This window comes from Sylvia atricapilla, chromosome 26 (genome assembly GCF_009819655.1).
Source record: "Sylvia atricapilla isolate bSylAtr1 chromosome 26, bSylAtr1.pri, whole genome shotgun sequence".
Taxonomy (NCBI): Eukaryota; Metazoa; Chordata; class Aves; order Passeriformes; family Sylviidae; genus Sylvia; species Sylvia atricapilla.
The window spans coordinates 1642002-1668643 of NC_089165.1; the positions used below are offsets into that span (position 1 = coordinate 1642002).

The 26642-nt window shown below is 48.4% G+C and overlaps 1 protein-coding gene across 8 annotated transcripts in view; it reads left to right on the top strand.

Annotated features, from left to right (window-relative positions):
- The window catches only part of DOT1L (DOT1 like histone lysine methyltransferase), a 74874-nt gene that overhangs the window by 35301 nt on the left and 12931 nt on the right, over positions 1 to 26642 (top strand). For 6 of the 8 annotated variants that reach the window (XM_066336283.1, XM_066336284.1, XM_066336286.1 and 3 more), the window contains exons 8-26: positions 525 to 580; positions 3243 to 3322; positions 4819 to 4887; positions 7993 to 8099; positions 9092 to 9133; positions 10507 to 10590; positions 11544 to 11778; positions 12333 to 12446; positions 13737 to 13828; positions 16577 to 16678; positions 17203 to 17340; positions 18248 to 18373; positions 19224 to 19705; positions 19937 to 20060; positions 20788 to 20934; positions 22193 to 22319; positions 23644 to 24233; positions 24845 to 25050; positions 26397 to 26461. In XM_066336283.1, coding sequence (XP_066192380.1) covers positions 525 to 580; positions 3243 to 3322; positions 4819 to 4887; positions 7993 to 8099; positions 9092 to 9133; positions 10507 to 10590; positions 11544 to 11778; positions 12333 to 12446; positions 13737 to 13828; positions 16577 to 16678; positions 17203 to 17340; positions 18248 to 18373; positions 19224 to 19705; positions 19937 to 20060; positions 20788 to 20934; positions 22193 to 22319; positions 23644 to 24233; positions 24845 to 25050; positions 26397 to 26461 — 2986 coding nt within the window. The remainder of the gene's footprint in view (positions 1 to 524; positions 581 to 3242; positions 3323 to 4818; positions 4888 to 7992; positions 8100 to 9091; positions 9134 to 10506; positions 10591 to 11543; positions 11779 to 12332; positions 12447 to 13736; positions 13829 to 16576; positions 16679 to 17202; positions 17341 to 18247; positions 18374 to 19223; positions 19706 to 19936; positions 20061 to 20787; positions 20935 to 22192; positions 22320 to 23643; positions 24234 to 24844; positions 25051 to 26396; positions 26462 to 26642) is intronic. The other 2 variants (XM_066336285.1, XM_066336288.1) reach the window with 2 other exon arrangements.

Below are 26642 nucleotides of genomic sequence, written 5' to 3' on the forward strand. Positions count from 1 at the left end.
CAGAAAGGTGTCCACGAGCCACTGAAGTAATAACTGTATTTATTTTCAAGCAAGGCCTTTGTGTTACTTCATTTCCAACTTGAAAGTGTTAGAAGTGCTCAGGGTTTATATTTAGCACCAGAAAAATCAGAGTCGTGTTTGTGCAGTGCAGCAAGAGCCTGAATTGGGACCCAGGGCTCCCAGCAGGAGCTGTTCCCAATCCAAGCCCAGCTCCCTCTGCTGAGGGGGGATCTCCAGCCGTGGGGGCTGTCAGGAGGCATTTGCTGATCAGTTCTGGAATGAGTGCCAGCACTTCTGGCTTCTCCATGGAGCAGCCAGAGACCCTTCCCTGTTCTCCCCACGCAGGAGAGCAGCCGAGGTGGGAGCAGGGAGGGAGAAACCTCTGGGAGCTGAGGAATGAGCAGGCTCAGCTCTCCCTGCTCCACCTCTGGGTTTCCAAAACGTTTGTTTGTCGCTCTCTGAAGGGAGCAGGAGGGAACCCTGTTAACCCTTCCGTATTTCTGTGTTCTTTGTCTTGTTTTAAGCTGGAAAGAGGTGACTTCCTCTCAGAAGAATGGAGAGAGAGGATTGCAAACACAAGGTACAGTACAGCAGTTGAATGCTGCTTTCTGAGCTGGATATTTGGGAGTTAGTATAATGGAAATTGGGAGGCTGGCCAGCTTTTTATATAGAATTTCCATAGCAAATACCCAAAGTCTATCTGCCAACTCTTACACTGGCCTCTTTAGATCCTGTTTTCTGACTAGAAGAATGGCTTTGAGTGCACGTCCCATGATATCCCATACAAGGGTGTATCCAAGATAAATTCTGGTTATAAGGAGTACAAACCTTCATTTGTTTTGCATATCCTTATAGTTCATGTCAGGGGTTCTGGCAGAGCACTCATTCTCTTGGCCATTGGGGCACACAGGCTCACTCTCCCTCTAATGAAAAGACCCAAGTGAGTTTGTTTCAACTTAAATTGAAAGTTCATTTAAACTAATTCTCTTGAAAATTTATTTATGGAGAGAACTGCACAGAGGGTTGGGCTCCTTTCTGAGGGAGCAGAAAGGGAGTAAATTTGTTAAAAGCAATAAAAGTCGTCTGTAATTTTAAAGCTTTGCATTCTTTCGGCCTTATGGGTAGAAAAAAACCCCTTGATTTTTATATGACCTTCTGGGCCACCCTGTTATGTGGGGGAATGGAAGGCAGTTGTCAAAGAGAGCTCTGAAAGCCTTCAGAGTTGTGGCAATTTCTGGATTGTTCCCAAAGATCTGGTTTTGGGAGCCTGGAGGAGGCGTCTGCCAGGCTGGCGACTCCTGCAGGATTCTGTCCCTCACTTTCCTCTGGAGGTGCCTTTTAATTTGTGGACAGACTTGTCCCAGCCTTGCAGCACACTTGGGTTTGGCTTTGTTGCTTGTTATTCCAAGTGCACAACCCTCTGCTGCCTGGGCAGCTTTCCTCGGAATTAATTTAAATTTTTAGAGAAATTTTTGGCTGCAGGAGCCCTGACTGCACCCAGAAGTGCTGGGAGATGTTTGGTTTGTGTGGAATGGCACTCACTGTGGGGCTCAGTGCTGCTCCACCTCACTGTGGTGTAGGACTGGGGATGGTTTGGATTCAAAGGGACCTTAATTTCATCCAGTGCCACCTCTGCCATGGGCAGGGACAACTTCTGTGTGCCAGGCCCTGTTCAGTCTGGCCTTGGCCTGTCCCTGGGGTGGGGCTGGTTCCAGGACATGGTTCCCTGTGTATTCCAGGGGATCCCTGTGCCTGTGGCTGGGCAACACCTCCTGGAAGGAGGGCTGAGCCCAAGGGGGTTTGGGGTTCCTGTGCCCTGCACCCGCTCACAAACCTCCGTGCCAGAGTGAACACTATAAAAACACACATCTGCAGGCTCTGGCTTTTCCCCTTCCTCTCTTGGATGTTTTCTAGTCCCATTAATATGTTTGGCTCTTTTGCAAGGCCTTTTTTTGGCACATGGGAAGGAGGAGGAAGAAACCCCTGCTAGTTTTACTTGCCAGGCAGGGTTTCCCAAATTTCCAAGAGCAAGGCGTAGCAAGAATAACTATTTTTCCCTTGGTGCATAAACATTTTTTTCATTCGCGGTTTTTAATAGCTTTGACGGCTGCTCTTAAACTCCGTGTCCTTGTTGAACATGTTTCATGTGTGGAGGCACTGGGAAGGGAGTTTTCCAGCAAAGAAATCAGTTCTTCATATGGGAACAATAGGCCAGGATGGCTTTTACACTTTATAGAATCCTGGAATATCCTGAGTTGGAAAGATCCCACCAGGATCATCAGTGCAGCCCCCTGTCCCTGCCCAGACACCCAACAATCCCACCCTGAGCATCCCTGAGAGCCTTGTCCAAACCCTCCTGGAGCTCTGGCACCTTGGGGCTGGGCCCATTCCCTGGGGAGCCTGGGCAGTGCCCCAGCACCCTCGGGGGGAAGAACCTTTCCCTGAGCTCCAGCCCAAACCTCCCGTGACATGTTCATTCAGCAGGGAGCTCAACCACTTCCAAGAGGTGTTGGGGACTCTTGTTGCAGCCTGGTAATAAATGGGCATCAAGGACAATTAGACCAGGCTTATTAGATCTTAAACTAAATGGGTGTTTATTTTTCAGTCTGTGGCATGTTCTGTTTCTTTCCCAAGCCCTTTTATCATTTGTGAGATTCCACCTCCGTGCAGATTTATTTGTTTCCATAGGATTGTCTTCTCCCCTCATTGAATTTCCTAACCCAGTAAGAAGGATGCAACTCCCCTGTTGTGGGTAGGGCTGAATTGCTGGGTTTAGAACAGGGAAAAGGAGCTAAGATGTCATTGTATTCTGGCATTATGGGGAATTTGGGGCTGGAAGAGAAACAGATTGCCCAGAGCAGCTGTGGCTGGATCCCTGGCAGTGCCCAAGGCCAGGCTGGACAGGGCTTGGAGTGACCTGGAACAGTGGAAGGGGTCCCTGGGTATGGCATGGGGTGGCACTGGATGAGTTTTAAGGTCCCTTCCAACCCAAACTATTTTATGATTCTAAAATACATTTAGATATTTTGCTGTAATATCTCAAGTCCCCACCAAGAGGTGGCAGGATGAAGTGCTGAGTGTTGCTCTCAGTGTGTTGTGTGGCAGGAGCTGTAGAGTTGGGGACAGGGAGGTTTGTCTCTGGCAGGAATGACTGGGAAGGCTCCAAGGGGCTGTAGTGTGACTGGGGATCCTGGTGGGGTGTTCCTGCCTCCCTGATCTTTAACTGGATCATTGTTTTGCAGTGTTATTTTTGTGAATAACTTTGCCTTCGGGCCTGAGGTGGATCACCAGCTGAAGGAGCGCTTCGCAAACATGAAGGAAGGTAAATCCAACTGGAAATGCTTTTCCTTGGTTTTGTGATTCCTATGGGAGCTGGGGTGGGAAGAGGGCTGAGTTCCAACTGGCAAAGCCAGGCCTTGGGGTTTGTTCTGTACCTTGGGGCCACAGTGGGATTCCTTCCCACCTTTGTGTGTGCCCAGACCTGCCTAGCTTCTTGTGGGGAGGACTCTGGAGCAGGGCTGGGATGGCAGGAGCTGCTGGTCCATCCTTTCCTCTTTTGGGAACCCACAAAACACCCAACAGCCAGGGCCAAACTTCCTGGATCCCTGGCAGTGCCCAAGGCCAGGCTGGACAGGACTGGAAGCACTCTGGGATAGCAGAAGGTGTCCCTGCCCATGGCAGGGAGTGGCACTGGGTGACCTTTAAAGTCCTTCCAACCCATTCCATGGTTCCAGCTGCAGAGGCCCAGCTTTGGAAGCCAATCTGTGATTCCCTACAGAATTCACTTCCTGAGTTGTGCTGTTCAGAGCTGTCACATTCAGTGCTGGCTGTTAGCTCCTGACTGCTGAAGTGCTGCAGTCCCCATCCCTGTGGGGGGTGTGGCACTTGGGGACAGGGTTTAGTGATGAGCATGGTGGTGGTGCTGATTGGACTTGATGATCTTAAAGGTCTTTTCCAACCTTAATGGTTCCACAATTCCATAAAAACTGGGACACTGTCCCTGGCTGCTCGTGAGAAGCCACACTGCAGACTGGGGACACCCACTGACCCCATCATGGCCCCTCCATTGCCCTGGGGGTCTTTTCTTTGCTCTTAACCACTGGGATAAGTAACAGTTTTATTTGGTTATGGCAGAAATGACAAAAATAACAATTTCTGAAAAGAAAAACGTGTGGTGTGAACAAAGTACATGGCGCAGCTTTGTGCTGAAATGAATAATGTGACTTTTGGGCTCTGCTGCAAACCATAAAACCCCCAAACTTAAGCTGTTTTCTTTAATTCAAATGGATTATTTCTTAGTTTTCAAACTTGTTTAAGGGTGGCTTGTGTGCAGTGGGAAGGTGGGGATGGTTCAAGGACTCTTTACAATGATGAAACCTGATTTCTCTTCCCACAGTGTGCTTCAGGCTCTGCTGAATGACCCCAAATACCCATGAAATGGAGATTAGTGGCCTCTAAATAAAAGGGCTTTGGGGGCTTGTGTGCAAAAGATCCCAAGTAGGAAGGAGATAATTGAAATTTCTTTAGATTGCCACTGAGAATTAACATGCTCTTTTTTTTCCAAGTGTTTCAAATCTGTCATTTTAAAGTGATTGTTGCGGTGTCACCTGGCAGGAATCATAGATTGGCTTTCTTGGGGCTGTCAGAATGAGAATTAAGGGATTTATTTCTTTTTTTATGGTATACAAGGGGCAGTTTTATAGGACTGCTCTTTAGGGCTCTGTACTGGGTTATATTTAATAAGTAGTTACTTCTAGAGCAAATAATGAAGCTGACTGTGCTTTTTTTTTTTTTTTTTTTTTTTTCTCCTTTTTCCAGGTGGGAGAATTGTGTCCTCAAAACCTTTTGCACCTCTAAATTTTAGAATTAACAGTCGAAACTTGAGTGGTATGATTGCCCTTTTTATTGTTCATTACTGTTGTGGGTATTCATTATTTGAAAATGTCTGGGGGGTTGTTGCTGCTTTTCAGAGTTGCTTAAGTAGAAAATGCTGTTGGATTATTTAGGGCACACCAAGTGACAGGTACTTAAAATCAACCTAAAAAAAAACACCCAAGAGAGGAGCAGACACTTTTTGAGGGGTTTGTGCTGCTGTGTTTTGGTGTTGGTTCCATCACTGTGTCCCTGGCTGGGCAATTTTAGAGCTGAAGAGAAATCAGGAGTTCAAGGATATGATTCATTTCTTCAGCCACAAAGAGCTGCTGTGACTCACAGGGGAGTTCCTCACACCCTAAATCCAAGCAGGTAAATCCCACCAGTCAGGATTCCTAAGGCTTAGAGGTTATGGAGCCGGGCTGGGAGGGCTGGGGGTGTTCACTGGAGAAGGCTCCAGGGAGAGCTCCGAGCCCCTGGCAGGGCCTAAAGGGGCTCCAGGAGAGCTGGAGAGGGACTGGGACAAGGGATGGAGGGACAGGACACAGGGAATGGCTTCCACTGCCAGAGGGCAGGGCTGGATGGGATATTGGGAAGGAATTGTTGGCTGTGAGGGTGGGGAGGCCCTGGCACAGGGTGCCCAGAGCAGCTGTGGCTGCCCCTGGATCCCTGGCAGTGCCCAAGGCCAGGCTGGACAGGGCTTGGAGCAGCCTGGGACAGTGGGAGGTGTCCCTGCCTGTGGTATGGGGTGGCACTGGATGGGATTTGAGGTCCCTCTCAACCCAAACCATTCCAGGATTCTGTGAAATATTTAACTTTGAACATCTCCTGTGCTGTGCATTGAGCAAACCAACCCCTCCCAGACACACCCAGACCCTGGCTCTGGTTTATTGCTAACACAGGGTCTTGTTTTCCTTCTCTGTACATACCAGACCTGGTGTTTGGCAGCCTTGTCTTTGCAAGGACATGAGCTGCAGTTTAAGGAGGTTTTGGGACATTCCATGTTGTTGGTTATGCTTTTTACCTTTTTCAGACTTTCATTGTTGAAACTGGGGTGTCAGTGCCGAGGTTGGGCTGACATTCTCTGTGGATCCCTTCCAGTTCAGGTTATTACATGAAATTTCTCAAGCAAAAGAGCAGTCCAGGCTGGGCTTTACATGTATTTGCTGTGTCCAGTGCTAAATTTTCCCTAAATCAACCCCTCCCCATTCCCTCCCTGTGCAAATGTGGGGAGCAAATCACTGAGTTCTAAATCTCAAGCTGTGCTGCCTAATTTTGGCCTAAGCTGCTTTTAAAGAATAGTAATTTTTGGACTGTCATGAAGTAAATTGTGCCTTAGGGAGTTATTTTTAAGCTGGAATTCTCGTGGATGTCCCACACATCAGGCACCCAAACCTGCACTTTTCTTCCCTGTTTGAAATTCTGTTCTGGGGCTTCTGCTGGTTTGGAATGTTACTGCCCCTTGGGTTCTGGACTGCCAATTCTTTGGAGACACCAAGTTGAAAATAAAAGGGAAAAACTGTGGAGTGGTGCTCCTGGAACTCCTCAAGGCTCAGGAGAGCTGGGATCAGGCTGTCAGTTTGCTAATGAGGCAAAGAGAGCCCTTGCAGAGCCCACCAGAGCTTGAGGAAATCCAAGAATACACTTGGAGAGGTTTCAACTAGATCTGCCCACAAAAATACAGGGCTTTGGCCTCTCAAGCCTTTTCTTTCCTGGCTTCTTCTCTCTCTGCTGCATTTGGAAGACTGAGGGCAGCATGTGCTGCTCTTTCACCTGAGGACAGCCCTGGCCACGACTGCCAGCTGAGCCAGACCTTTATCCCATTCCAGCTCCCAGCCAGCGTGGGTTCATTGGGAATGTTTTCTAGAATGCTGAAGTTTCAGATCTCAGCTGTTATTTAATGCTGAATGGAAATGCTGATGTTAAAATTATAGTGAGATGATTAACTCAATATAATGGGGGTTTGGATGGGTGAGAGGCTTAGCAGAAGGAGAGCCAACAGCTTCCACCAGTAAGAATCTTCCAGGGATTCAGATAAAAAGCCCTGAAAAAAAGCCACCTTTGCATGCTACAAACAGGGAGAATTGTGAGAATAAATTTTAAGGCTTAATCCCTTTCTGAGACCATATTATGTTTTGGAAATACCAAGATCAAATGAGCTTGTGTGGGATGTGCTGGGCCTGGGGCTTGTTCCAGTGACCTGTTCCAGTGACACTTCCAGGGAAATTTCACCCCCAGCCATGGCCAGTATCCTGCATATGGAACAGGGAATGTCACTGCTCTGCTGCCTTTGTGCTGCCCCACAAGGTTTTTGTAATACTTAGATTCATCAAGGCTTTTTTTGGTGCCTGAGCATGACTTGAGTCACATCTCACCTGTCTATCAAATACTCTGATCTCGAGTATGAACACTTAAATGATTTATACAAAACACTGGCAAAGATCAAGCTTGGAGAAGGAGGCACCAGTTCCCTGAATACCACTTTTGTCCTTAGTAGTTCCATCTGTAGGAAGAAGTGGAAATGTGGAAAGAGTTGGGACAAATGAAAACAAGTATTAAAATGTGGTTAAAATAGTGGTTGAGGCTGCTGAATCCCAAACCTTGCTTTTTTTTGGCCTCTTCTGGGTCATTTGTGTTTAATTAGAAATGTGCCATAATTTCTCCTGCAGCCCTGCCACTCACACAGTGTTTGTGGGAGTGTTTAAGGCACATCCCATAGCTATTAATTCTGGGGAACAAAACAAATATAGACAAGAAAGCAAACCCAAACCATGTTTGTGCCCAGTCCAAATCTGGGGCAGCTGCAGCTGACAGGGGTTGGGCTGGTGACGTTCTGGGACTGTTTAATTCAATCCTGTCACACACATGTGTTGTTCCTTGGAAAAGTTGTGTGGGACACAGTTGTGTTGGCCAGAGCTGAGTAACTCACTCTGGGGTGGCTGGCTCAAAGGTACATCTCCCACATGTTTGTTTCCTGTGGGATGCACGTAGCAAGAGGGGAAGAGATTCCCTTCAGCCTCCCAGCAGTGTTTTCTGTCAGATCTGCAGAGCAGATTTCTCTGTGTTGGTGCCTGGCTGGTCTCAGCTGAGCTTCCCCCTAACCTGGCTCTCCTCCCACAGATATTGGCACTATCATGAGGGTTGTGGAGCTGTCACCACTGAAGGGCTCCGTGTCCTGGACGGGGAAACCAGTCTCCTACTACCTGCACACCATTGACAGAACCATAGTGAGTACCAGGGCTGCCATGGGGCCACCAGCCTCTGCCCTGCTCCTGGGCAGCATTTCCCAGTCCACATCATCCTCCTGGGGCTTGTGGATTTACACAGTTGAGGGTGCAAACCAGCTCTGGCTGCTGCAGGGTTCCACACACCCTGGGGTTAAGGGCAGTGCTGATTTACTGCAGACATTCACTGATAAAATTCCTTCTGCAGCACCTCAGAACTGGGGTCTCCTGCTGGAATTTCCTCACAGAGGAAAGACTCAATGGAGTTTTGATTCCTCTGATGCACAGACCATTTCATTCGGTCATATTCAACCAGTAAATCTCAATTTTAGTAAAATTCTCAGCTGCTGTAGAAGCACACCCAACTCCGTAACAATGGTGATGTGTTCACTGTTTTTTTAATTAAAGAAAACAAAACAAAATCAAAACCCAACCAACAACAATAAAAATCTCAAACAACAGCCCCCATCCCCCCAAAAAAATCACCAATCCCCCACAAAAACCAAACCCCTCATAATGCCCAACAAACCCTGTGGAAATGGAAACTTTTGTGGCCAAATCATTTATCCCACCCCCAGGTTTTTGCAGTGGGATAATAAGGCTGTTTTCCTTACTTTGCTGCTGTCTAATGCAGCTTTTGTTCAGGAATGTGCCAGAATGCAGATAAATGGTGGAGTACGAGGTGCAGCAGCTTCAGTGAAAATAAATTCATTGAAAATCAGCCTCTGCTGAGGGGAGATATGTGACACAAAGCTTTAAAACAAGGCCAGGCAGTGGTGGGGATGATAAAGGCTTGTAGAGGTTGGATTATGCCCTGTTACACAACAGGCTGGGTGCCTGAAAAGAATGAATGTAAATGGCTTCTTGATGTAGCTTATCAGAAGCAAAGCAGTCAGAATTTCTGCAGTTCTGCACTTGTTTTAAGCTAATATTTTATTCTTCTGTGTTCATCTGTCATGGCTTTGAGGATGACTCTCTTCTCTTTCTATTTTCAGCTTGAAAACTATTTTTCTAGTCTCAAAAATCCAAAACTCAGGGTAAGTTTCAATCATTTTCTGTGGAAAACTCGAAGTAAGGGAGGAGCCACTGTGAGGAATTTAATCACAGGTGGACAGAATTGATAGGAAATCAGATTTTTCTTGGTAGGCAAAGAACATGGAGCTAATTGAAGGCAAGTCTCAGATGCCATCCAGCACTAATTCAATCATGTCCAAGGGATTTCTAATAGAGAATTAATGGGGCAGCCCCAAGGTGCTTTTACCTTGCACTGGAGGTCTGTAATGAGCTATTTCTTCATTAAAGAACTGGAATTAAAGAAGGGAATGATGGTTTGAATCTATCCCAGTGCTCAGCTCCTGAAATGAAGCTGAGCAATGCTCTGAAATGTTCCTTTTGGGACGTGCCATTGGAGGCACAGAGTGAGTTGTCATTTGCTGCAATCTGGGCTGTTACAGGTGGAATTAAAATGCCAGAGAATTTTTAGGACTGTGCAGGGCTGTGCTAACCTGAAACAATCAATGGATTCCCAGGAAGAGAATTAAGTGAGGCCACTTAATTTAAAACTTCAGGTGAATGTTCATCCTCAGGCTGACTGCCTCTGTAAGAACAGACTCTGGGGGGCTCTGAAAGGGAATTATTTCAGATTGCTCCACTCAAATTTGGGACAAAAAAGACTTCTTAGGGAAAAAAAAAAAATTGAGGATACTTCTGACTTTCTGTGCTTTTCACACTTAAACCTGCCACTGGTTTGGTTGATAATGTGCTTAAATCAAAGGAGTGTTTGAATTGCCAGAGGTCTTATGCAGATTAAACCTCACCTGGAAGGTGCAAGGAAAGCTTTGACTGAGCTCTTGGAAATTTCCTGTCTGAAAGAGGGGTTTTTTTCAGACAGAAAAAGAGATTTTCTCTGAATAAGGAAATTTCCTGTCAGCCTGGGAGAAAATCAACCTGGAAAGTTGCTGCTTTTGGTTTTTATTAGTCACCTCACTAAAGCTGGCTGAACTTGAATGAGATGATGATTAATGGGTTTGCCATTTCCTGTCGTGGAAGATTTTGAAAGTGTCACCATGAAATGTTGGGGATGTGGGGAAGCTATTGAAATGAATATAATAATAATGATAATAATAATAATAATGATAATGATAATAATAACAACAACAACAACAACAATAGTATCCAAATGAAACCTGATACAGCAGTATGGTGCTGGAAGGAGAGAATAGGGGAAGAAATGTAGATTTTATCCCCTCTGGAGGTGAAAAAGGACTTGTTCACACCCGAGTGTGGGCTGAGCCAAGGGAAGTTTGTTCCTTTTTCTCGTGGAAAACGAAGCTGGGAAACGAGGTGATCTGTATTAAAAAGTGATAAATCCAGGAGCAAATGGTGCAATCTCCCTCCCTTCCCTCCCCAGGAGGAACAAGAGGCAGCTAGACGTCGTCAACAAAGAGAAAACAAAAGTAACACAACAACTCCAACGAAGATCCAAGAAAACAAGGTGAACATCCTGCATTTCTGTGCTTCCTGTGGCTGTGCAGGAGCTCGTGCTCTGAGTCAGGAGAGGCCTGCCCCTGTGGGGAGGCTGCTGGGTTTTACTCTGAGCACACAAACTGCTGTAGCTGTTGCTGTGCCCAAAAATATGATGGAGTGAGTTAATAAAAGCTGCACTTGGGAGTTGCACCACTAATTCTGGGGAAAAAAAATGGTGTTGCAAGATGAATAGTTGCTTGTCCACCCTCGTTTGCATCCAGCAGGAATTTGCAGAGCTGTCCCTGAGTCACAACCCTGTGAATGGAGTTCAGGATGTGCTGAGTCTCCTGCAAAGACTCATTTCTTGGGTAATGCTGTGAGAAATGCAGTGCCAGTTCATGCCCAAAAATATAAAGTGTTGATTGTACTCTGAGTTTTGAGTGAAATTCAGGTGTAGAATGTAGTCAGGGAAGGATGAATAATCAGCTTTTGTTAGACAGCAGGTACAGGTTTAACAGGATCACAGAACAGTTTGGCTGGAAGGGACCTCAAAGCCCATCCAGTGCCACCCCTGCCATGGTGGGGACACCTTCCACTGTCCCAGGCTGCTCCAAGCCCTGTCCAGCCTGGCCTTGGGCACTGCCAGGGATCCAGGGGCAGCCACAGCTGCTCTGGGCACCCTGTGCCAGGGCCTCCCCACCCTCACAGGGAACAATCCCTTCCCAATATCACACCTAATCCTGCCTGAGGTTCCCCTCCCTCAGCATTTTTTTTTTTTTTAATAATTAATAAGTCCAGAAGAGAATGAGCAGAACCCTTGGAAGCAACTCCTGTCCCAAGCAAGTGCATTTCCCTGGCAAGTTACTGAACTACAATGCATCAGTTTCCTTTCACAAAGTTCAACACCATTATTAATGTTTTACTGAAAAGGAATACTACACCTAGAGGTAGAAATGACCAAAGTTTTTCAAAATCTCTCAGGATTCTGGTGCTGAAGAAGAAAAAGCTGCAGCAAATTCTGTTAAAAAGCCATCTCCCTCCAAGGCCAGGAAGAAAAAGCTGAGTAAGAAAGGCAGGAAAATGGCCGGGAGGAAACGAGGGCGCCCCAAGAAAATGAACGCGGCGAGTACGGAACGCAAGACCAAGAAGAACCAAACTGCACTAGAACTTCTGCATGCCCAGACTGTCTCCCAGACATCTTCATCCTCTCCTCAGGGTGAGTGCAGGGAGAGCCTGGATAAGTCTCTGGCAGCTCTAAGTGTGCTTGTTTTTCCTTTATTGCCAGGTGGAGTTTGGTTTTGTTGGCATAACTTCTCTGTTGCCACCGCAGCAAAGCTGCCCTTGAGGTGGTGGTGCTGGTGATGGGATTAGTGGTGATGGATGTGTTAATGTTCATGTGGGTGGGATTAATGTCCTGGTGGTGATTAATGTGTTAATGGCGATGGCATTCCTGAATTGATGGTGTGGGGCTGGGATTAATGCTGATGATGGTGATGAATGTATGGATGGGGCTGGGATCTGTCTGTGGGTACTCGGGCAGGAGCTGGGGCTGAGCTGTGCCTGCAGCCTTCTCTCAGCTGCTGCTCTTGGGATGGAGCTCAGATACCCTTCCAAACACTTTGGAGCAGCGTGTGGACGTGTTTGGAGCTGTGTCTTGATGGACCAAGCTGCTGGATCTCATTCCAAATGCCATGTTTTCAGTGGTGAAGTTTTCCTGTCCTTGTCCCAAACACTGGGTGCTGACCTGAGCTTGTGTTTGTGTCTCTCCAGATGCCTACAAGTCACCTCATAGCCCATATTACCAACTACCTCCTAAAGTGCAACGGCATTCGTCCAACCAGCTCCTGGTGACACCCACTCCCCCTGCACTACAGAAGCTGCTAGGTGAGGCTGCCCTTGGCCTGCCCCCCTCCCCTCTGGGGTCTGGCATGGGGCAGGAGGGGGATTATCTCCTCCCCACCTTCTCGTGCCTCCCCCACATCCTTTGGCATCACCAATAAGGTTCCACCTTCTGCTGAAGTTGGTGTTTCACTCTGCATTTGCTCTCTGAAATTGTTTCTGCTCTCCTTTGGCACAACAGGCAGCAAGCCTGGATTTAGCAGGAATAGCCAGAAATAGCTTTATTTGAAATGAAACCGTTCTCCTAATCCTGGGGAACACCACTCCATCTCCTCTGCCGAACTCAGAGCCCACAAGTGACGTCCTGTCTGAGAGTGTGAGGTCACAAAGGTGTGGCTGGAAAATGCACTTCATGTGCAAGAAGTGATTTAAAGGAAAATCTGGATTTCTTTTTTTTAAATCTTCTGCTGCCTGTCTCCTCCCAGCTGTTTCTGCCTTTTGGCATTGGGCATGAGGCAGTCCAGGATGCTCTGGCAGAATGGTCCTGTCTGTGTGGGGACCATCAGTGATGTCCTTAACTTGTGCTCTCCTGCTCTTGTGTCAGTTGTGGCCCATTCCTTGTTGAAGAGAAAGACAGAGAAAAAGAATATTTTAAAGGGATATTTTGTGGCCAAAAGAGTGATTTTGAGGGATGTTTTGAGGCAGGGTGGATGGAGACAATGACCTTTGTCTGGGCTGAGCCTCCTGCAGGTTTCTGCTGACCACATAGTGCTTGTTTTGTGCAAAGACTGGGCTTAATCCTGGGGTTGCTTTAATAATGGAAGGGCTGGGGAGGAGGAAGGGTCATCACTCCAGATAAAGGTTTAATGAGAAGCCAAGTGCTCCCTGGAGGGGAGAGTAAACTGGGTGTAAAGTTCCTCCTGTGTGTGGAGGGAGGATGAGGAACAGGCCCTGTGCTGGTGCTGGGCGAGTGCTCTGAGCTGGTTTGGGCTCCTGCAGCTCATTTCTTTTATTATTTCTGCTTACAGACCACTAAACCCACTCAGCTCCTCTTTGCTCATGCAAACACACCCTCAGCCCCCAGCACCTTCCTCTGCCTCTTTGGGTGTGTTGTCATGGCTTCCACTGGACCTGATGGATCCAAGAGTTCCATTTGTACCAGGATAAGGATTTTCAGAATGTCTTTAAACCCATCCTAAATGGCTTAGTCTGACTTAGAGTCCAAGTCAAAAGCAAGGGAGGGACAAGTGAGGAGAGGTGGCCAGGGAAGAAATAGGGGTAAACAGGGGCATGGCATTTGTCCTCTGCTAAAATCTCAACTGATTTATTTTGCAGACTCATTTAAGATCCAGTACATGCAGTTCATGGCATACATGAAAACTCCTCAGTACAAAGCAAGTCTGCAACAGTTGCTGGAGCAGGAAAAGGTGGGTCTCACTTTTTAATATTTCTAAACAGAATTACCAGACTCTGAAGTTCCTTGGATGTGGGGAAGAGTGGTGGAGATGGGAATTGTGTGCATTTACACCAGTCCTGCTTAGGCTGAACAGCTGCCAGGGGATTTTGTTGCAAACTCATTTTTTGTGGGCTTAAATCTGCACAATGAGAGAGCTGCACCTCCCCTGTTGCCTCTGTGCCCCCACCTGCCACTGCTGACTTAGAATCACAGAATCCCAGGATGGTTTGGCTTGGAAGAGATCTCACAGCCCATCCAGTGCCACCTCTGCCATGGCAGGGACATCTTCCACTGTCCCAGGGTGCTCTTAGCCCCATCCAGCCTGGCCTTGGGCACTGCCAGGGATCCAGGGTCCCTCCCAACCCAAACCAATTCCAGGGTTCTATGAACCACAGTTCACAGGGATTAAGAAACTGTCATCATTGGTTATGGGGATTTAGCACAGAGTCCTTGGTATTGATAATCAGAATGTGTTGGATTGCACTGATGAGCAGAGTGTAAATGTCCCACATCATGGTCTGGAAAACATGGAAAGGCAAGGAGAGTCCTGGAGCTGTGCAGTGGGATGTTTCTCTGCCCTGGAGCCACCAGCAGAGGGAGGAGATCTCCTGCCTGAAAACCTTCTTGTCTTACTTAGTCTCAGTTATGAAAGATTCCATTGCTAGATCAATTAGCCCTGCTGAGAGTCTGTTCCTGCTGCTTCTGTGGAGGAGCTTTTCCCCATAATGCTCAGCAATAAACTTGAACTTCCAGTTAAAACCTTCCAGGGCTGCAGTAGAGCTGGAGAGGGACTGGGACAAGGGATGGAGGGACAGGACACAGGGAATGGCTTCCACTGCCAGAGGGCAGGGCTGGATGGGACATTGGGAAGGAATTGTTGGCTGTGAGGGTGGGGAGGCCCTGGCACAGGGTGCCCAGAGCAGCTGTGGGTGCCCCTGGATCCCTGGCAGTGTCCAAGGCCAGGCTGGACAGGGCTTGGAGCAGCCTGGGACAGTGGAAGGTGTCCCTGCCATGGCAGGGGTGACACTAAATGAACTTTAATGTCCTTCCAACCCAAACCAGTCTGAAATTCTGTCCAGGTCCAGCTTTTGGCATTCTCTGTGGAAGCTTCCTTTCATTCTGTAGTCTTTGTGAGAGTGTCAGAAAAAAGCCACAGTGTTTTTTTTATCGTGTTTCCCATATTGGGAACCCTCCAGAGGAGAGAGATTAGTTTGTGCCACCCCATTCCTCACTGAGAAGTGGTTGATGCTGGTCTGGTGTTCATGGAAACCTCTTTTCCTGTGCTTATTTCCATTTGCTTTCACAGTCAATCAGCACTTACAACTTTCATCTTTTTCCTTAAGCAGCAAATTTTTCTGCTTGTTCTGCACTTGTCAGGAAAGTCAGCATGAAGTGATCTTGTCTCCTGCACAAATGAAATGGTGGTGTGCAAGGGTTGTGCTCTGCACAGAGAATGAATCAGGAGTGTGGAAAAATCATCACTTTGTGGTGGTGTCCAACAGCTGCTACACACTTTTAAACGTTACTTGAGGAATTCAGTATGAAAATATTTTTTTTTATGGAGTATTACATGGCAAATTAAACTTCACAGAGGCAGAACTTGGCTGGGTGAGGGGCTGGGTATGGTCTGTTCACTAATTCACTCTTACAGCAAGGTTTTCAAGTACAATAAAAATCTCTCTGTAATAATGATTTTGAAATCAGCTGCTGCTTCCCAGAGTGCCCTTAGATGGAGCTGTCAGCCCCTGCAGAGCCTGGGAAGGCTGAATGAAATGTCTCATGTTGAAGACAAAAATGATTTTTCAGCATGCCCCAGAGCAGCTCCTTTAGCATTGCAGGGACTGTTCTCCCAAGCCAGGTCTGTGTGTTCCTGCACGTGGGGAATTTCCAGCTCTGCTGCTTCCCTGCTTGGAAGATCAGTCATGGAATTACTAAGGTTGGAAAGGAACAAGATGCTTTTTTCCCTTGTTCCCCACTTTTCCTGGAGCAATGGCTCAGTCTGTGCAATCCCAGCACAGGGTGGAGAGCAGGATAATCCCAAAGCTCTCTGTCCTTGCTGCACTAATCCTGCATCTGGGGCTGGGTAAATAAGGCTCTTCAGCCAGTCCTGCCCTGCCCTGTGCTGTGCATTGAAGGAGCAGGGACCTGGTGAAGGAATGTTCTGGGCAGGGAATGTGCTGTGAGTGACTGAGGTGACTGTTAAAATAATGGTGGCACAAGTAGGAAAAGTGGTTTGGCTTATTTAAGAGTTTTTTTTCCCTGCCTCCCCCCCTCAGTGTTTTTTCATTTATTGCATCTCTTCCACGAGTATTGGACAGGGAAACTCTGAACTGGGGCTCTGGGGATTTAGAGTCAGTTCCCAGTTTGGGAGCAGATTTCAGGCAGATAATATTTTCCAGTTCTATTTCTGCTCTGTGGGATGTGATTATTGCTGCTGCTTCACAATGCACTAGGAGGATAAAAAAGAGTTTTTAAGACTGCCTTGGTTGTATTTTACCATACAGGAGGAAAAAAAACCTTCTTAAAAGCTCTTTTCAGCTGGCTTAACTCCACCAGTATCACACCCCAACCAACCCAGGCTCTCAGGAGTCTGGGGCAGGGCTGGATGAGCTCTGCTGCATCCAGGTTCATCCCTAAAGTGCTCCACAAACGTCTCCTTGAGATGGCCTGTGCTGCAGCTGGTGCTAAAAGTGTGTTTTGTCCCTGTTCCCTGTTCCAGGAGAAGAATGCCCAGTTGCTGGGGACAGCTCAGCAGTTGTTCACCCACTGCCAGGCCCAGAAAGAGGAAATCAAACGCCTGTTTCAGCAGAAGCTCGATGAGGTACCTCTGTGCTGGGGGGATGTTGCTGAGTCAGCTGCATGCAAACATTTCTGCTCAAGCCAAGTAAGACCAGAGCAGTCTCAGGTTTTCAGCCTCTGCTTTACAGCAGGTCAGGCTCAGAAAGGTGCAATCTGTGTCACTCTCTGGTTATGTTTTGTGGTTGTTGTTGGAGTTGTTGTGTGCCCAGTGCCCAAGAAGGGGACAAACCACAGCCGTGTGGTGTTTGGTGAAGGATTCATCCTCTGCTGCTCAAACTCTGTGCTGCCAACCAAGCTCAGGAGCACAGCAGGAAATGTGGGGGCTCTCCACAGACAGTTCTGTTGGCTAGCAAAGCCTGAATGCCAGTTTTACAGTTAAAGGAGTGGAACAGCAGCTCCAAGGTCCTTGTGTCCTTTTTGTGATCCCCCAGCAGCCACAAAGTGCCTTGGAGAACGCTGGGGGAGACCCTGAGATCTGGGAATGGGACAGTCACTGGGAATGAGGGTGTTGGACCTTACTGACTGATCTCATCCTTCACCTTTTAGCTGGGAGTTAAAGCTCTGACGTACAACGACCTGATCCAGGCTCAGAAGGAAATCTCTGCTCACAACCAGCAGCTGAAAGAACAGACAAAACAGTTGGAGAAGGACAACAGTGAACTCAGGAACCAGAGCTTGCAGCTGGTGGGTCCAGCCCCTGGGCTTGGAACAGGGGGTGCTGCTCTTTGGCTGGGGACAGGGGACGAGCTGGGGGGGTGAAACATCATCCAGGGTCCTTTGAAACAGAGGGGTGATGGGGAGAACCCTGCAGGGAGTCCTTTTTTACCTTTGATTTACCCCATAGCAAAGGTGGCAGTTGGCTCTGGCCTCAGCTGTGTCCCCAGACAGCTCTGGATGTCACTGGTCTGCACCTGGCTGGACAGGGAGTTTGTGCTCTGGCCATGACTCCTGTGGTGCTCATCTTAGTGACTCAAACTTAGAGAATCATGGAACTGTTAATGTGGGAAAAGATCTGTCAGATCATTGAGCCCAACCATCAACCAGCACCATGGTCACCAAAACACCACGTCCTCAAGTGTCACAGCCACTTGTGGTTTGAACCCTTCCAGGGATGGGGACTCCACCACTGCCCTTGCAGCCTGTGCCAGTGCCTGACAGCCCTTTCAGTGAAGAAATGTTACCAATATTTCATCTAAACCTCACCCAGCACAGCCTGAGGCCGTTCCCTCTGCTCCTGTCCCTGTTCCCTGGGACCAGAGCCCCTCTGGCTGTCCCCTCCTGTCAGGGACTTGTGCAGAGCCACCAGGTCCCCCCTGAGCTCCTTTTCTCCAGGCTCAGCTCCCTCAGGAGGTGGATGAGGGGAATATCTGGATGTGGAAGCAGTGAGGGTGGGTGATAACACTTTTTGACAAAGAGCCAGGCCACCTCCTGCGGCACTCCCCAGCCCCATGCTGGGAGGACTTTTCAATGGGCTAAGGGATTATTGCAGATTCAGTGCAAAGTTCCTGCTCTCAGCTGGGCCCCCAGGTGCTGTGCAGAGCTGAGAGCTGTGTTTTGACCTCTTTGTCCCTGTCCCTGTGTGTCCCTGCAGCTGAAGGCTCGGTGTGAAGAACTGAAGCTGGATTGGTCAACGCTGTCACTGGAGAACTTGCTGAAGGAGAAGCAGGCCTTGAAGAATCAGATTTCTGAGAAGCAAAAGCACTGTTTGGAGCTGCAGGTAGAGAGCAAGAAACAAATGCAGAGTCACCAGTTTGGGGTAGCTTTTGGAAATGGGCCAGTTATGGGTGTTACACTAAATATGGGAAAGAATATGGGAAAGAATAAACCAAAATCTGCTTTTTTGTTTATTCTTTTTTTATTCCCCCAGAGACTGAGCTTTCTATGAAAGGATTTTAGTAAATAAGCATGTGGATAACTTGTAAAGGCAGTAGATACCATGACCTGTTTCCTTGATGATGCTGTGGGAGGAAGAATCATGGTTATCATTACATAAAATTAAAACTCACAAGCTGATGATTTTTGTATGTGCTCATACACATTGTATTTTTGTATGTGCCCATATGCCATGGGCAGGGACATCTTCCACTGTCCCAGATTCTCCAAACTCTGTCCAGACTGGCCTTGGACACTGCCAGGGATAGGGTGGGAATTGTTTCCTCCAGAGTGACATTTCTTATAGTGACAAGAAATAAAACTCCATTATATGAAGAGCTTTTCTTTCCCTGTGAGACTGGCTCCAGAGCTATTCCAGCCTTTTGCTGGATGCCTTGCCATGGAGTGACTGTGCAGTACCGAGTTACTCCACACTCTCTCTGTATGTTGGAGGTATCTTCCATTAGGTTTAGATCTGAAAAGTTCTATCTCAGGGTCTCTGAGCCATTCCTCTCACCTGGGCCTTTTGGTGTTAACCTCAGAGCAGAATTTTTTCCTCAGTCTTTGGGTCCCTCCTTCTGCATTGTTCCCAGCAGCAGGGCCACTTTACTTAAAAGAATTTGAAAGCAAAACTCCATGATGTGATAGAACTGTTAAGTGTAGTCTTTAATTTTTGTTTTCCTTTTCACTTAAAGATCAGCATCGTGGAACTTGAGAAGAGTCAGCGGCAGCAGGAGCTGCTGCAGCTCAAGTCCTACACGCCCTCGGAGGAGCCCCTGTCAGTGCAGCTGCACAGCAAAACCCACCTGAGCCGTGACCCCGAGGCTGAGCACGGCAGGTTCCAGCTGGAGCTGGAGTGCTCCAAGTTCCCCATGCCCCACATCAACGGCATGAGCCCCGAGCTGTCCATGAACGGCCACGCCACCCCCTACGAGCTCCAGCACGCCTTCAGCCGGCCCTCGTCCAAGCAGAACACCCCCCAGTACCCCAACTCCCACCTGGACCAAGACATTGTGCCCTGCACCCCCAACCACAGCAGCAGGCAGAAGGCAGACAAGGTGACCAGCCTGTCCCTCCCTGATTACACCAGGTTTTCCCCTGCTAAAATCGCCCTGCGCAGACACTTGAATCAGGACCACGGAGTCAATGGGAAAGCAACAGCTAATGAGATACAGAGGTGAGAGGGGTGGGGGAGGAGGGTGGTGGCTGATGTTAATAGCACTGGTAATTTCGATTGTGGAAAGATGTTTTTCAAAGTGGAGGTTTATCTGTTTTAAAATGTTTTGTTTCATGAAAACGAGCTGTGAGAGGTAATGGGGTCAGTAAGGTGGGGCAGTGCCTTGAGTGTGGTACAGGAATTCCTTGTCACTGGCTGTGGTATCCTGACAATTGTACATCTCTCTTCCAGAGCTGAGCATGTCAAAGAGAATGGCCTTACATATCCAAGCCCTGGAATTGCAAATGGCATAAAGCTGAGTCCTCAGGAAACTCGGCCCTCCTCCCCTGCGGCCTTACCCAGTGCAGGAGAGAAGGTAAAGGATCTGCTGCTGCTCAGGTGCTGCCCCAGGGGCAGCAAAGGGCAGGCTGGGGAATGCAGGAATGCTGCCTTCTGTGGCCAGCTTGTCATGGGAAAGGACACAAAATACAGTGGGTGTAATGCAATAAATCAGAGCTGGTCAGAGGGAGAGACAGATCCTCCTCTCTGAGCACCAGTAACGCAGTGGGACAGTCTTTGTTCTGGCATGTGTCTGCGTCACCTGGGAAAGGAGGCTCTTTCATAGTTATACAAATAAGGAGTAAAAATTATGGTCCATGTGATTGGTGCAACCATGGAGCATACTGGGGCTCACAGAGCAGCAGGTGCCCTGCAGTAGCAGGTTGCCATGGAAATGCATCTGGCTGCTACAGAGGGCCTCAAGATACAAAATCTGACATCTGAGTGCTTTTCACAGAGCTCCAGCCAAAACACAGGGAAATGAGCTTGCCTAAGGCTTCCATTTTCCTGATGCTTGGGGCCAGCAGTGGCTTCAATTTACACATTTCTGTGCTGTGGGATGCTGCTGTCCCAGGAGCCTGGTGCTGGTAACCAAGCTGCTCCGTGCCTGCCCTGTCTGATGTACAGTCACTTCTCCCAGTCCTGCAATTCCTTAAAAAAAAGGAGTGAGGGAATGACACACACATGGAATTGTTATTGTTATTACCTTAAAAACCTTTTCAATATCTTGTGTAAGGACTTTGCTTTCTCTTTTGATTTTACAGGTTTTGAGAGAGAGAACCTCTGTGAGTAATGGAGAAACTATCACCAGCCTCCCTATCAGTATTCCTCTGAGCACAGTGCAGCCCAATAAACTCCCTGTTAGTATCCCTCTGGCCAGCGTAGTCCTACCTAGCCGTGTTGAGAAGGTGGTGAGTAAGGGATTGTCAACACTTTCCATCCTTAAACTAAAATCCCAGTGGGCAGGAATGGGGTGCTGTGCCCAGGATCCTCCATGGGCTGCTCATCCTGGAGGTCTGCTCCTCGGGGGATGCATCCTCTTGACTCTTGGATCCTGTAGATTTTTTCCTCTCCTTTCTCTGTGGGGTGGTGGGGGGTTCAGCCAGGAAGGAGAGTAAAATAAATACCTCAGGAGAGCCTAGGCTGGTGTGTGTCTGGGTGAAAAGCCTGACAGCTTGTGGCAGTGGAAGCTGAGAATTGCATGTGTCAATTTGTTCTTAGCCCTGCTTTCTGCAGGAACCTGGGAGAGAATCCTTCTGTCTCAGTCACCTCAGAGCTGCCTGTTCTCCTCACACGTGTGCAGGGTGAGCTTGAACAGCCCTTGGGGCTGTGATACCTCACATGTGAGTGACTGCTCTGCAGCAGAGAGCTTCTGGGTCATCTCTTTTTGAGATGTGACAAGTCCTTGCCTCTTTGAGTGGAGGAGGAGTTCAAAAAGGCCTGGTCCAGTTTGTCACACCAGTTTGTCACAGAAGTGCTGCAGCAGAGAACTGAGGAGCATTTGCTGCTTTTCCTGAGAGCTGTGACTTAGAATCCATCCATGGCTTGTCTTTCAGTCCCATATTGGGAAAGCTGGAGTTGGTTCACAGTATTGAATCCATTGCATTTTTCCAGCTGAAGACTTCTGGCTTTAGCAGAACCAGAGTCTGCCAGCCCTGGATGTCCTTAGGGCAGTGCCAGCCCTGGGTGGCACCTCCCTGTTTGTTCAGGCTGCCATTTCACAGGTGTTTTCCACGTTTAGGAGAACATCCTCAGAGAATGTCCCAGAGAACACGGCCTGATGCACCTCATGTTCCCCTTGGGGTTGTTTTGGGGAGCTTTGTGAGCACAGGCCTGGGGACATGATACAACCATCAGTCTCCTCCCTGCTGCAGCAGTGGGCTGAGCCATTCCTGCTCCTGGCAGAGCTGTCCTGAGTCTGACTATCCTGTGATGATGGGCCTCCCTCTCTGCATGGTGTCTGCTCTGTGGGAGATACTACTGAAGTATAATTAACCACTACATTTTGGGCCCATAGCGTGCTGATCCATGCCTTTCTCAAAACAAGCTGAATCTAGGGCATACAGGAAGTAGAGCCACTTCCCAGGGCAGATGTAGTAATGCATGTGAATTTGGTTTAAGCTGTAGATTTCTGATCCTGTTTCCTGAAATGCCTGTTTCTCTCCCCAGAGAAGCACACCCAGCCCAGTTCACCAGAGCAGAGACTCGTCGACACTTGAAAAGCAGATTGGTGCTAGTTCTCATAATGGCATAAGCAATGCTGCTGGAAACAAGCCTCTGGCTTTGGCTACCTCAGGTAACAACCTCACCTGTGCACAGCTGCTCCTGTGCTGGGGCAGCTCCCAAACACACGTGGTCGAGTTTTCCCAGCACTTCTTGCCAGGTCCTGCAAACCCTGAAGTGCTGGATAACTGTGGGTGAGACCAGAAACTCATGTGTCTCCAGCTTGGGTGCATCTGGCAGATTCCATCTGCAATCCAAGGGTTGGGTTGATGTGCCTTAAGCTGTAAATAACCAATTGCTTCTGTAAATTCTGTGGGGGTCCAGAGATTCCCATAGGATTTACAGTGTGGCAAACCTGCCGAGTGTTGCACAGCTGCATCCTGAGCTGGTGTTCTGGTTCTAAAAGTTTTATTTTACAGAGTCTTTAAATAGCAGAATGAATTTTTTGGGGCAGGTTACAGAGGTGCCTCACAAGCAGCTGTAAAGGCACAAGAACCTGGGTGGGAGAAGCTCAAATGGGAGAGGATGGGGCTCCCTTTGGGTGCAGGCATTGCTTCTGAGCTCACTCATCTGTGGAAATCTTGGTCTTTATCTACTCTGGGAATTTTGTGGGCCAGGAAAACTAGGTTTTACAGCTGATCTCTCACCAGAGAGTGCTTTTGTTCTCAGTGTTTACCACCCTGAAGTGTTTGGGTTGTTTCAGTATCTGTTTCGCAAAAATTCTTGGCTGCATTTTTCTGTAAAGCAAATGACGTATTTTAAAAACCTTGTTGTAAACCATTACCATGGTGTTCCCTTCTGCCCTTTTCATTTAGAGAGCCCAGGCCATGCTAGAGCCCAAAACCCATTTATGATACCCCGTGGCAAACACTGAATTCTCTCCCTTGTGGAATTTTTGTGCCACTATGTCTTTGAAGGTCCCCGTCACTTCCTAAGTCACAGCCTTTTGTTGAATTTGGAGGAGGTGGGCTGTGTCAAAGGCAAAGTCCTTCTTTTTTTGGAAAGGGAAATGCTGAGTCAGGCCATCCATTTCCTTGATGAAAGGAAGGAGTTGAGAGTAGAGGAGCCCTGAGTTTAAAAGGGGTAATAGTTCAAAGCTTAAACTTGAATTCCATGTAAAACTGGGAGGAGCACGTGTTCTATGGGCTACCTCCATATACCAGTGGATTTTCCTGAAGTGGCAAGAGAGCAGTGGAAGCCCCTGACCCCCAGCTGGCACCTCAGCACCCAGAGCCACCTTCTCACTGCCCCGTGGAAAAGCAGCTGTGTGTTTCCACTGGAGGGCCACTGGCTGCTCTCCAGGCAGAGCTGGACTCCCTGCAGCCCTCCCAGCCCTGTACTCGGTGACCTCTCTCTCGCTCAGCCCCAGCAATGATCTATACTTTCCCTCTCAACAGGTTTTTCTTACTCTTCTGGCTCCGTGGCAGTCAATGGAAATCTTACAAACAGCCCAGCCCATCTTAACCATAGTGTTGATCAGGCAGCTCTGGACGACTCTGGGAGTCTCTTTAACTCTGTAGGGTCTCGGAGTTCCACTCCACAACATCCTTTGCTAATGATGAGGAACTCTGGGCAGAACTCCCCTGCTCAGCAGCACTCGAGCCCCCGCTTAAGTGGCCCGGCCCCGAGCCTGGCAGGGGGACTGCAGAGTGCAGAGGCTCAGAAGATCTTTGCCGAAGGAACAAAGGGGGACCTGCAGTCTGATGCAGCGTTTTCAGATCCTGAGAACGAGGCCAAGAGGAGAATCATCTTTACAATCTCTCCTAATACAGGACATGTAAAACAATCCCCTTGCAGCAAGCACAGCCCCGTGCCCGCCGGCGGCCAGCCCCACGCGCAGGACGGGAAGAAGCGCGGCCGGCGGAAGAGATCCTGCGCCGCCAATCCCGGCGGGAGCGCCGCCGTCTCCCCGAAACGCAAACCCCTGCCCTCCGTGGCCGGGCTCTTTACACAGCCCTCGGGGTCACCCCTCAACATCAACTCCATGGTAAGGGCCCGCGGGAGGAGCTGGGCTTTGGGATTGGGGATGAACTCCAGGCCAGAGCTGGAATTGCCGCGGCAGTTCTGCCTTTCGCTGAGTTGGGGAACAGTTTGTGTATGAGCAGAACGTCTTCAAAGAGCTCTTTGCTGTCAGAGCATTAAAAATTAAAAATAATCTCTTCCCTCATGACAAAGAGCTTGTTTCTGCAGTGAAGTTGATTTTTGAGGCTGTAGATTCAATATTTTGAAAATAGTTTAAGCTAAGATTGACTAAACAGCAGAGGAGTGCCAGAAGCATATGGCGTTCTTGCTAATGAAGCCAGCTACAGAGTTGTGTGCATGTGATCCTGCAGTGTAGTTTGAGAAGAAAAGGTTTATCCCAGGTTGTCATTTCTGATTTCAAACATAAAATCAAAGAATGAAAATTAGCTATTTTTCCAAGTTACATTTAAGCTTTCAGCCCAGGTTCTAATGCAGGAGGTGAAGGATAGCAGCAGCAGTGCTAAACAAGCAGCTGTTGGATGTCCCAGAGCAAGTTAAAACTGCACGCAAATCCTTAACCAGATGCCTTTCCAGGGATGCTCTCATCTGTAACTGCTTTCTTTCCTTCTCACCCAGGTCAATAACATTAACCAGCCCTTAGAAATAACAGCCATTTCCTCTCCTGAAAATTCCCTGAAGAACTCTCCTGTTCCTTACCAGGACAATGACCAGCCCCCAGTGCTGAAAAAGGAGAAGCCCCTCGTTCAGAGCAACGGTGTCCATTACTCCCCCCTGACATCGGATGACGAGCAGGGCTCTGAGGATGAGCACAATAGCAGCAGGTGAATGCACAGGCACAGTTTTGGGATGAGGTTTCTCTCAGGGTTGATAACACTGCTCTCAGCAGGAGGGGTGTGTTTAAGCCTCTTTGTTCCCCTTGCTTAAAGGCCCATCCCATTATCCCAAACCACTTATGTAGCTGAAGCTGTGAACAGAGAAGGTATTCAGGCAGTAGAATGTGGGAACTTGCTGCTGCTGCTGTGTTTGCAAGGCTGCCAGGGTCTGGCCCTGGAGATAACTCATAGAGAAATGACTGAGAAATGGAGGAGACTGAGGGGGGGCTCCTCGGGGGCTGCAGCTCCTCCTGAGGGGAGGCGGAGGGGCAGGGGCTGAGCTCTGCTCTGAGACAGGGACAGGAGCCCAGGAAGGGCTGGAGCTGTGCCAGGGCTGGGCTGGAGCTCAGGGAAAGGTTCTTCCCCCCGAGGGTGCTGGGGCACTGCCCAGGCTCCCCAGGGAATGGTCCCAGCCCCAAGGTGCCAGAGCTCCAGGAGGGTTTGGACAAGGCTCTCAGGGATGCTCAGGGTGGGATTGTTGGGTGTCTGGGCAGGGACAGGGGCTGCACTGATGGTCCCTGAGGGTCTTTTCTAGCTCAGGACATTCTGGGATTCTGTAATTTTCTTACTGTTGGTTTGTAGGAGCATTGAGGTTGTGCGTGATCTCTAACTAAGGATTTGTCTCCTGCTCACTCCCAGTTTGAAACTTTCTTTAAAATTCTTCAGTTCCTGCCCCAAACTATTGATGTGTATCTCCGATACACATCTGCCACCCTTTGCCTGCCTATGGGGTGCAATACTTTTCTTGTTTAAGATGCTGGAAAGTTGTCCAAGAGCAGAGTTAGATGGGATATTGGGAAGAAATTTTCGCTTGTGAAGGTGCTGAGGCCCTGGCACAGGGTGCCCAGAGCAGCTGTGGCTGCCCCTGAATCCCTGGAAGTGTCCAAGGCCAGGCTGGATGGGGCTTGGAGCAGCCTGGGACAGTGAAGGTGATGTTGCCTGTGGCAGAGGTGGAATGGGATGAAATTTAAGGTCCCTCCCAACCCAAGCCATCCTATGGTTCTGTGAAAAATAACCACTATAGAAATGTGGTTCTACTTCTTGTTTTGAAAGAAAAACAGCAACAAAGTTCTCTGAGCATGCACTAATCCTGGTGCAGTAATTCTCTAATAGCTCCTGTCTAAAGTTTGTGGTGGGGTTTTGGTGCTTTAGTGACACAAAGCTGTGGGGCTGAGTTGGTTTTTTACTCCCTCATCTGATGAGACCTGACTGATCATGAGGAGTGTTGATTGTGAGGGTAAATGTGCAGCAGAAGGTTTGCTATAGATGCTATAACTTTTCTATTTTCCCACTAGAATTGAGAGGAAAATTGCAACAATATCATTGGAAAGCAAATCTCCACAGAAGACTGTTGAAAATGGTATGTATGAGGAATGGGAATTGTTGGTGGGAATGGGAATTGTTGGTGGGAATGGGAATTGTTGGTGGGAATGGCTGGGCCTGGGGATGGGCAAAGCTGTCAGTCAAGCGGGAGGTTTCTCTCTGCTGCTGCACAATGTGTGGTTCCTAATCATCATTAGCCAAGTGGCTGCTAATTACAG